At 40.2% G+C, this 11,852-nt stretch overlaps 1 protein-coding gene across 1 annotated transcript; it reads left to right on the forward strand.

Moving 5' to 3' along the window:
- The first annotated feature begins 6,972 nt into the window (after positions 1-6,972).
- Positions 6,973-10,188, forward strand: MYF5 (myogenic factor 5). Its single transcript, XM_035258559.3, has 3 exons — positions 6,973-7,626; positions 8,428-8,503; positions 8,928-10,188. The coding sequence occupies exons 1-3, from the start codon at positions 7,132-7,134 to the stop codon at positions 9,116-9,118; spliced, it is 762 nt and encodes a 253-aa protein (XP_035114450.1). The 5' UTR covers positions 6,973-7,131; the 3' UTR covers positions 9,119-10,188.
- Positions 10,189-11,852: the final 1,664 nt, after the last annotated feature.

Below are 11,852 nucleotides of genomic sequence, written 5' to 3' on the forward strand. Positions count from 1 at the left end.
ACTAGACTGGTCCTTAGCAGACTGGAATATCCTCAAGGCCTCGTTTGGCTTGGGTTTGTTTTCCAAATACAAAAGATAAAAGAAATGGGCAATCTGTCTCTGGAGGTGGGGTGGGTGCTTTGAAGGGAGGGCTGCTTCAAGTGAGGGAGGGTTTCAATGGTTGAGGGCAAAAGACAACAACAACACACATGAAACCTCTTAGCCGGACCAAACAGCAAAGCCCCAGAGAGGCTTGAAGCCCCAGGAGCTCCTCAACATGCGGATTTTACAACGTGTGCCAGGTTTGTTTATCCTGTAACCTCAGGAAGAAACGACCACCAAGAAACACAGTAGGAAGTGAGGCAGAGGAGAGGAGGAAGCCATTTCTTTTGAATGGCGACTTCTCTCTCAGATTCTGTAAGTGGCACCGTCACTCCCTCCCCCCACCCCTGAACCTCTACCTTTCCTCCTCCTCCCCAACAGCTAGTCTTCAGTATTGAAAATCAAATCGGATTCAGTATTTCCCAGCCCAACCTTTGCTTCCTTACCCTCCGAAGGCTGGACCTTCCTGTTGAGCACCTAAGTTCTAGATAACACCACAGACAGCGCTCCCTGCAGGTACGGAGCTGTATCTTGCCCCCTTTTCCTCTCAGAAAAGAAGGCCTTTTCCTGGGATGAATAGTTTTCTGGATATACAGATAATTCAGATTTCTTCTAAAATACATTTAAAATGCAGAAAGATTCATAGAGAAAGCTGACAATGATATACAATCTCTTTTAAAGGTTTGGAAGAGGCAGGTGGGAGATTTAGTGGATGCAAACTGCTGAGCCTGTGTGGGGTTGACTACCTAGATGGAATCCAGGCTGCCACTATCTAGGGCTACACTGCTCATTCTTAGTCCCGTTTCCTTCTGAGGTTGAGGATTCACTGAGATAACACATGTGATGTGCTTAGCCAAAATGGCACAAAATAAACACTAGATACCAGCTCTTCTTCATTAGTCAATCTAAGACCCTTTTCTTCCATCAAAAACCATAGTTTCTTGCCTGTGCTTGCTCTGGCTGGGGAAAGTATTGACAACAATGAGAACAGAAGCAACATAAATGAGCCATTCCTAGCATTTAAATATTAACTCATAATCCTACAACAGATGAGAGAGGTACCATTGTTGCTTTTACTTTACAGAGGATCCTTGGAACAGTTTCCTATACTTGGTAAGTACTGCATAGAGCCAGGATTCAGAGACAGGCAATTATCAATGCATTCAAGCCTGTGCCTTTAACCATCATGCTCTATGAAAGAGACTCCGTGGCACATTGGCAATTTCTTTCTTTTCTCCTTTTTTTTTTTTTCTTTTTAAGGGGTGGTGTGTCCCTGTTGCCCAGACTTGAACTCCTGGGCTCAAGTGATCCTCCAGCCTCAGCCTCCCAGGAGGCTGGGAATACAGGCTCGTTCCACTGAGCCCAGGTTGCCTTAGGAAATTAATAAGCAACATTTTATGGTCTGTTGAATAATTTGGCTCTCCTTGACATTTGTTTTCCAAAAGCTCCTTCTTAAGAGTGGCTAGCTAGTGAACTCCAAATTATAGTAGTAACTTAAAAAAAAAAAGTGGTAAAGCATTTCAAATTATCCAACCAAAACATGTGTGAATATGTCTGGGTAGTGTCTAAGCCCATTAATTATGCTTATTAGATACCCATAATGTTCTCCCTAAGAATGAATAGGGATTTTCCCCAAAATGTATATATGCACACCTATATTTTTAAAATTCAGATTTATTATGCAAAACAAAATAATGTAACTGGTTAGGTGAGTTCATTTAATTTATAATTTAGCATATATTTACAGTAAGATGTGTGTTATAAATGGCTCAACATCAGAATGCTTTTATTAATTCATGGACTTTACATGTTGATGGATTTTATTCAGTCTTTGCAAGCCAAATCCTCTCTCTCTTAGCTGGGTAACTTGAGAAATTGTTTGGAATAAGTTTGCTTATTAGAAGTCTCTTCATTAAATAAAGCAAATATTTCCCAAAGACTTGATGTGACCTCCACTGCTACAGATTACATGTTAGGCTTTCCAGTGAAAGCTTTGGTGTGTTTGCAATTAAAATGTTTTTGTTTGATATTAATGATGATAATCTTTACTGAGGCCAAAGCCAAAATAAACAGGGCTGTGGAAGCAGAAAATCAAGACATAATAACTTGGTAAAGATAAGCAATTTGGGATTAAATTCAAGCCTCTTTCCAGAGGCAGGTATAAAGTTATCAAATAAAAAATAATGAGTGATTTTCTTTATTATACTACTATAGAAATAACTCGTGGAAAAGCAAATGTCAGCTTTTCAAACTCACTTTAATGATCATACCTGGATCACTGAATTCCAAGCCTGAACACTGGAAATCCCCTTATGTCTAACAGTCTTGATATTTTTCCCAAACTCTTGCATATGTTTTGGGGGTGGAGGGAATGCTGGAATTTAGGGTTCCCAACTACTTTTGAAACTAGCAGAGAAATCTTGGCATGCTGAAAGTGACCTCTATCCTTATTAAGACTTTTTTTTTTTTTTAACTAAAGTTAGAATTTACCCAGTTGTGTTTTTCTTCTAGTAATATTTACCCCATTTCTTTATTTCACAACCACTCTACCACAACACCATAGCTGGAATTTTTTAAACATTTTTGTTTATACCTTGAATATCTCATTGCCTAATCCAGTGCATTGATAAATTAGCAATAAGATAGTATTTTCTCGAAGAGCCAAAACACCAAGCTATTTCTCTGACAGGCCCCTCCAGTCACTCCCTTAAATGATTCATCTTATAAAAAATGATACTCCATCCTAGAAGTTTCACTCTGAAAAAAGCAATTTTTTTGCAAGCCTAGTTCAGAGTCAGTCTGAGATGGAATGGCTATGCCATGTGCAGGAACAAAGATAACGCTGTAAGAACTGGCTACTTTCTGTACTCTCAAGGCTGCTAAATGTCCTTACTTAGGCCTTTGATCTCTCCTGGAAGTCCTCTAATTTAAGCAGAGGCCAATGTCTTCCTCAGCTGTCTTCACAAATTCTTCCAGCAGCTCTGGCAGGTACTAATGTGTTTACTTAGGTGTGCCTGATTCCCAGAGTTAATAGCAGTTTGCAATTGTTTAGCACATTGTGAAGTCATCTATAATACAAAAAATAACAAGAAAAACTTCCATAGTCTAGGAGTTGAGAAGGATCTGCAGGTAGGGGCAGAAGTGAATTGAAATGGATTTATCCTTCTACCCTTACTGACAGAGGCTCCTGAGTGACAGCATCTTCCTTTTATATGTATTTGGTATCTCCTTCTAAGAGAAGCATAGAGGATTTTCAATAATGCAGAATGCCTAGGGTGGGCAAAATTTACTAGAAGAGGAAGGTATGAGCATCATTTTGCTGGTGTGATCTGTCCATCAACACGAGTGTGTTGCCATAATGCTTAAACTAAAACAGATTTTACTTAAAAAAAATGTTGATGTTACTTAAAGGTCATTGCAATTAGAACCTGGTTAAAATTCTAAATTGCAAGAAAATAAAATGTATTTTTCTCAGAATATAAAATGAAAAAATATAAATAAATAATCTACTTCAACAGGACCTTAGTGAGTATCCATTTATAGTACCAGAGGTGACTGAGTTTTCTTCCCCTCATTTACCTACTGTTAGACTTCTCTGTCAGACAGGGTTGGAGTGTCATTTCCAACAACCTGTTTACATATGAAATAAATGTGAGTTTTCTCCGCATGCAAGAAATTCACTTCTCTGCAGAAATAGTAGAAAACTTATTTTCAGTCTTTGTGTAAGGAGCAAAAGCCAATCTAGTCCAATTTTGAGTACAAAAGGGTGCCCTGATTAGTAGATCTTTTTAAAAGCCATTTTAAAAACTTTTCCCATGCTTCCCTGTTCAACTCACTCAAAAAAATTATTTTTCTCTCTGTTTCTCACCCAGTTCTTTATTTTCTCCTTCCAGGTATCCCCTCGGAGAAGAGCAGGGGGCTGCTCCTGAATTGGGACATCGTAGTAGTCATCTTTGCGGAGCTGGCTGCCTATCTTCTTAGCTTACTACTTAAAAAAAAAATGTTTTTTAATTCTTCTTAAAATCTCTTTCTTCTCTCGCTCCTGACAGCATCTTAAAAGTTATTTCTTTTAAACTTTTCAAAAAGTTTTTGAACCTTTTAAAAAGTTTCTTGTTTCTTTTTACTTTGGTGCTCTGAGATCCTATTTTCAGCACTTGCGCCCCAAGGGCCCTCAACTACAGACCCTGTTCTCCTTGCTAGCAAGTCCCATTAAGCCGCCGGGCGCTCGTGTTTTCTTGGCTTCTTTAGTACCACTCGCTCGCGGCACTCCGGCAACTTTGTTTTGAGATCACCTTACCAAAGACAGCTCTAACCTCTGACAACTACTCTTACTGACAGAGGTTCCTGAGTGACAGCGTCTTCCCAGGCACAGGAGCCAGAGAAAGATGTTGAGGAGCCAGGAAAAGATGAGTAGCTAGCTTTTGCGAGTTTCTGTTCTGTAGCGCTAAGGAAGCGCACGAGCCTAAATTAATTGAAGAAGAAAACAAACAAAATCACCTCTAAATAGAAGCTGTAATGACAGGATGCCTAGTTTCCAATCCTGTGTGACCTTGGGGCAAATCACCTAGTCCCTGGGGCTTGGGTTTACTTTCTTTCTGCAGTGGGTCCAATAATAGTTCCCGCAGGGTGGTTTGGAGTATTCATTGTTAAGTTAATCTATGGAATGAGTTGAGAACAGTGCTCTGCAAATAAAAAAATTCTCAAAAATTGTTAGTTCAAAGTATCTCACACTGAGGGGCTTGAATAGAAAGCTTGTTAAGTGCTTTCAGAAATTAGCTGAAAGGAGCAGAAGTGCTCTAACTTTCACTCATACTTTAAAGATCAAATCACAAGTCTGAGCTAATCTGTGGATTCCATAGCCAAAAAATAAATAAATAAAAAGTGGTCATATGGCTGCTGAGAGAAACTGTGGGACTTGGCTGAGAATTCCTGGGGGAGAATATCTACCCACTATTGTATTTCAGAGGTAACAATGTGCTATGCATTTGCTGTGCATTTGAATGTTTCCACCAGCATGGATGGCGTCTTAGATTCCACCTGGGTTCTTCTTGAACTTGCCTCTTTTTATCTGGTGTAGCCCTGGATACAGTATTCATTTCAAAGGCATAGACTTGTTAATAGCCCTAGAAAAGGTGCAGATGAATTTCCCACTGGTCAGGTGATTAAGCAGCCCATTGGTGTGAGAGGGAGCCTGATTTTCAGGAGTGATCTTTGTCTTAGGGATGACAGGACTGGAGAGAGGAGATAACAATGGTGTGGCTAGCAAACCTTAGTGACTGACAGTGTCACCCTCCCATGTCTGGTTTTCAAGGCCTTCACTTCAGAAAGGACATCTCACCCTGAAGAGGTTAATATTTCTCTGGCACCTGCAGAGGCTGGATCAGTGAACCAGAGTTGCTTTAAGAACATAATACAAAGTTCCATTCACTGAAAGAAAATAAATAACAATAATAATAGGAAGGAAAACTCCGTCCTCCCAATAACTTTGGAGCCACAATATTTATTAAACTGGGTGACCCTAGGTTGAGTTGAGAACACTCCTGCTTCTTTTAACGGGGCCACAAGACCTAGTCTAAAACCCCACAGTAATTGTGTAGACCTTAAGTAATTGCTTTTCCTAAATATAAACAGCACCTCTCCAACCTAAGTAATCTGAAAGTGGATTAAGGGTGGAGGAGGATTGGTAAAAGCTGATTAATAGATTCATTCTCACTTAAATGACAACCCTCCCCTCTCACCCTCTATCCATTCAAGTTCCAAAGACCCTGCTGTGCCTACTTTTCTGGAAGGCTTTTGTCACTGAAGTGTGTGAAGTTACTCCTGGCTCGAGGAGTTGGAAATTTTACACGAGTCAAGGATTGCAGTGGCGGCAGCTGGGACGCATCTGTAACGGTGTTAGTTTGCCTGAAAGCAGAAAATTAGCAACCCTAAAGCCTAGCTTGGCTGTTTAGTCTGTAGAAATGACAGGGTGGAGCAGAAAGAGAGGGAGAAAGGAGACTCGCCCCTGGAAAGAAAGTTTGCCATCTAAAACTGGAGTTCTTCCATTAGCAAAGCTTAGAGACACTTTGAGTGCAGGTTTTTGGCCTGCTCAGGATATAGAGAAGTCCTGGAACGAAGGAGAAGGCACTCAACAAATACGTGCAGAAGAGGAAAAGGAAGGAAGCAAGGACGAAAGGAGTGTTTCTGGTCACCTGGCCCTCCTGTGCCCACCTCCTTTTAGATGAGCAGACATACAGGGAGAATTCAGAGTGCGTGGAAACTCCCTCCCTAGCCTCAATAAGGTAGAGTCTGTCAATAAATGACAGTCTGAACAAAATTGTACTCATCTGAATCTATACAAAATAGATTTTATAAGGCAAAGCCTAGATTTACTCCATGATTGAAAATGTTACTCCAAGTTTTTGGCAACCCTTATTCAATCAAATTGCTGGGGAAAATTCTCAAGATAATTAAAGTTCACGTAAAAGAGAAACAAACACCCCAAAATCAGGTGATTCCTCATTCCCGGGATTGGGCGGGCAGGTTAGTTCTTGGTGCCAGCTGAAAGGGATTTCTATTTATTATTACTATTTTGAAACGTGCATGCAATTGCAAAAAGTTGTACTACCTTTGTTACTTCTGTATGAAACACTCCTTAAGTGATCCCTTGGTTTAGCTTAACTAGAGAGTGCAAGTGAGCAGGTTGGGGACCCCCTCCAGCCGCAGCAGAAACGCAGTAAAACCATTAGCGTCAAAAGGGGCAGCTCACAGCAAATTTTCCCTAGAGGAAAGGGGGAGGTTTGTCCAGACAGCCCCCGCGGGGGTTGCGGTGGGATATGCTAATAGTGCCGGGCCACTGGGACCGGCCTCCCTGCAGCAAGAATATATAAAGAACCCCAACCCCAGCTTGTCGACCCAGGCCAACAGGCGTCTGCCCTTGTTAATTACCGGAGCAACCGACCAGGGAGCTCCGCCCGGGATTTGCCCGTCCGTAGCGGCGCCAGGCTCCCGTTTCTCCCCATCCCTCTCTCTGCCGTCCAGGTGCACCGCCTGCGTCTCTGCAGGGTGGACATGATGGACGGCTGCCAGTTCTCACCTTCTGAGTACTTCTACGACGGCTCCTGCATCCCATCCCCCGAGGGTGAATTTGGGGAGGAGTTCGAGCCGCGAGTAGCTGCCTTCGGGGTTCACAAAGCCGAGCTGCAGGGCTCAGACGAGGACGAGCACGTGCGAGCGCCTACCGGCCACCACCAGGCTGGTCACTGCCTCATGTGGGCCTGCAAAGCCTGCAAGAGGAAGTCCACCACCATGGATCGGAGGAAGGCAGCCACCATGCGTGAGCGGAGGCGCCTGAAGAAGGTCAACCAGGCTTTCGAAACCCTCAAGAGGTGCACCACGACCAACCCCAACCAGAGGCTGCCCAAGGTGGAGATCCTCAGAAATGCCATCCGATACATCGAGAGCTTGCAGGAGTTGCTGAGAGAGCAGGTGGAAAACTACTATAGCCTGCCGGGACAGAGCTGCTCGGAGCCCACCAGCCCCACCTCCAACTGCTCTGATGGCATGGTAAGCAATAGATCTGGAACCTGCTAGACTGCCCTAACCTTTTCTAAAGTCCTTACACCTCATTTAAACCAGGTGCAGTGGGGAGAGTGGGGTGGCGACAGTTGCTGAGTTGCTTTAAAAGAAGAGAGGTCCACATTTAGAAAGACTCCCCAAACTGCTGCTGAACAAGGTTTTAGTTTGACTTTCTAGCAAGTTCTAGGTGTACACTGTAATAAAGAGTTGGCATGGGAGATAGGTGGCTGTGAATAATCACTCAGATGTTTCCTCCATTCCTGAATTTATTATTTTCAAAATATACCTTCTGTGGATCATGCCCTACACTAATATCTAAAGACAAATTAAGTTTATAACTTAATGAAGAAATGGAAAGAAATGCCCACATGGTCCCAGTTCCTGCTCTGCTGAGGAATGGCTGAAATATGTTGATGCATTCTTTCTAGAGGGCGTTTTTGCTCCAAGCCTGCCAGGTTTTAATGTGTTTTTGCCCTGGGAAAGTGTTCTTTCCCTGAATTAGTGAGGCTTTCTTCTACTCCAATCCATTTTGCATGGTTAACCCAATGCACATTGCTGCTGAATTCCACCCCCTCTTCCCTTTGCTGCTGCTCTCCTCTTCTTCAAGCACAGAGATTGACCTCAGTGCCCTAGGAATTTGGAGAGCGCTAGCCCTTCTTAAATCAAGGCAGTGGAGGTGATTGACAGTGGTTGGTTACAGAGCTGGTGGGCAAGCACAGCTTCACTGTTGGTCAGAACATCTTTTGCCAAGACCTGAAAACAAACTTTTCTGTGTGTCTTGTATTATAGCCTGAATGTAACAGTCCTGTCTGGTCCAGAAAGAGCAGTACTTTTGACAGCATCTACTGTCCTGATGTATCAAATGGTAAGAATTGATAACTTCACAGGAGTTTAAAGACCAGTTCAACCTAACAATTCAGCCTACAACAGTCTGTTTTTCCTGATAGTATCGGGGAAGAGAATGGAAGTGATGGTTCTTATAGGGAGGCTTTGACAAAGCAAAATAAACATATCTTCTGTTCCAAATCCCCCTAGCAGACATGCACATACACACTCACACACACATGCATACACACTGTTGCTTGAAATATTATCAAGGGGCTTCCCCACTCCTCACCTCCACCCCACAGGAATTACAAGATATTTGCTGTAAATTTCTAAGTTAGACTTTCTGTGACCACCTGACCTCTGGGTGTCAGAGGAGCTGACCTACAGTTTGAGGGGCAACATAAGCAAATCTGTCTATCTAGGGCTAATTATTTTTTAATGCTCTCTCCTTGTATCCTTAGTATATGCCACAGATAAAAACTCCTTATCCAGCTTGGATTGCTTATCCAACATAGTGGACCGGATCACCTCCTCAGAGCAACCTGGGTTGCCTCTCCAGGATCCGGCCTCTCTCTCCCCAGTTGCCAGCACCGATTCACAGCCTGCAACTCCAGGGAATTCTAGTTCCAGGCTTATCTATCATGTGCTATGAACTAATTTTCTGGTCTATATCACTTCTTCCAGGAGGGCCTAAAACACAGGAAGAAGAAGGCTTCAAAAAGTCCAAAACCAAGACAACATATACATAAAGAATTTCTTTTCAGTTGTAAATACTATCTTTCCACTTTATAAAAAAGTGTATTTAACTAAAAAGTCATCATTGCAGTTAATACTTTCTTCTTCATTCTCCTTTGCTTTAGATATTAATACTTAGTTCCAATAATACTATTTCTGATAGGCGGCAATTCATTGAGGGTATCTTGTTGCAATGCTTAACTTATATATATGTATATATATTATAAATATTGCTCATCAAAATGTCTCTGGTGTTTAGAGCTTTATTTTTGCTTTAAAACATTAAAACAGCTGAGAATCAGTTAAATGGAATTTTAAATATATTTAACTATTTCTTTCCTCTTTAATCTTTTAGTTATATTGTATTAAATAAAAAATATAACAATACTGCCTAATGTATATATTTTGATCTTTTCTTGTGAGAAATTCATTTTTTAAATGTAAGCACAAAATAGTACTTTGTGGATAATTTCAAGATATAAGAAATTTTGGAAATTCCACCATAAATAAAATCTTTTACTACAAGAAATAGTTTGGCTCATGATCTTTTAAAAGAACACCCCTAATGGAATTAGTATTCATTGACATGCAATCTTTGTGTCTGGGCTGAAAATACTTAACAGTTGTCTTTTCAGATAAATCTGAATCTTTACCATTTTCATGAACCTAGTTGAGGTCCTGTTGATGTTACAAATTAAAATGTCATATTTTCATTTTAAATATATTTCAAGTGACCCTGCTAGATGAAACGTTTTCTTTATTTTAGAATTGTACCATATGCTATCAAGTCATTTGTGTGTGAAGGGAAGATTGAAGTTATTCAGGACAACAACACGTGCTTTTTTTAAAAGAAGACTATGCAACATTATTATCGTTTTAATAGCTACAGTACAATAGAAGGCATGAGTTAAATCATATTTACTTTTTCTATCTGTCTGAAAATATCTTGATACTATATACTAATATTGTCAATAAAATATTTAAAGGTATTGGGCCGAATTATTTTTTATATTGCTGGAGTGCCAACATACGAAAACTTACACAAATTATGGTGAAATGAGACAGACTGGAGTTGTCTTCCTCCTTTTTACAGCCTTTGAAATTTTATTGTATTAATCATATGTATGTGTGTGCATGTGTGTATGTGAAACAGATGTGTCTCTTATTCATCACCCTAACTTCCTCTCAAAAGAAGTGATATGAAAAAATGGAACAATTAAGTGGAAAATAGGTTGAGGCAATGTCTGGGATAATTCTCCCAAGTTTACCATTGAGAGAGACTTTTTGAAAAAGATATCATTAAAGTATCTAAAGTAGCTGTTCACAGAGAAGATAAAACATCAATAATTGTTTCATCCTCTTATATGTTTATTAGTTTAAAATTCCTAAGGATTTGTGGTTACATATATTAATCAAAGAAAGCATACAGACTCTTTGCTAGAGCTTGGCAATGCTACCGTTCTCAGGAGGGTTTCTCTTTCTCTCTGATGTGATTCACTCATGCTTATGCAGTCATGAAGCTTAAAGGAATGGGAATCATTCCGTAAGAAAGGGAGAAGCGATGAGTTAAAAAATATTATGGCCACTGTCACTCTGTTAGCCTCACGGCCTGACAGAGGATGCTGACTTTTAGCACACAGATATAAGTTGTTTATCATTTGAGAATGTGAGGATTTTACATGAAGAGAATTCAAGAGGGCATGATAGAGATTTGTATACATTTCCAACATAAGTTTGGGTTATTCAGTTTTGTTAGATACTGTGCTAGTTACATTTGCTCCTTTTGATACTTCTGTGGTGACATTGGAGATTTGTTGTTTTTAATAGGATTGGAAAGAAAAAAATATTCAAATATAGGTTTAGTTTTTTAAACTTCAGTTTTTAAACAAATTGCCACATATTTTGTTTCATTTAATATTATAATTAAGCACAAAATATGAAATTTTTGGTTCAAGGGAATGAAAATCAAACTTTTTATATCAAATCCCAATTGCTTTATAACTTTGCAAGCACACCTAATATTCTCAAAGAGTATTACAATGATAATTCAAAGTAGTTGTAGTCTTTTCAGTGGCCTGGATTTAACACAGGTATTGGTCAATATACAATTTAAAACAATAGTCTTCATTCCAGGTTACTCAATTAATCCCATTATTAATGTACTAACATTGAAGGCTGATTTCTGCTCAGAACAGCACATTATTTGCAGTCATAAATACTTATTTTTAGATAAGAGACTTTGGAAATTGGTGTTCCAATGGTTCAGATCCAGAAAAGTCTTCTCTTCTTTAAAAAAGTAGGAGGAAAAAAAGAACTGCAACTCACAAAAGACTGAAGTTAGGATGGGATTTTGCCATCTATAAATCTTCAGAGAACAGTTGAAGGATTAGCCCACTTCACCTCAGCTGTTTTCCATACAGCCAACCCACAGTCAGATTTCTAAGAGCAACTAGGACAGTGTTCCCTTGCCTGTTTGCATGTGTGATGGGTAAGAGATCTTCAGTAAGCGAGAGTCAAGAGAGCCTCCTTTCATCTCATGGCTGCAAAATACATGTTCCCTGAGTTAATATGAAAACCAAGTCTAGGGAAGTTATGGAAACTTGTATGTGCTACGTGGAGGCAAGTTGTTATATATACCTAGGTGTCTCGAT

This window comes from Callithrix jacchus, chromosome 9 (genome assembly GCF_049354715.1).
Source record: "Callithrix jacchus isolate 240 chromosome 9, calJac240_pri, whole genome shotgun sequence".
Classification (NCBI taxonomy): Eukaryota; Metazoa; Chordata; class Mammalia; order Primates; family Cebidae; genus Callithrix; species Callithrix jacchus.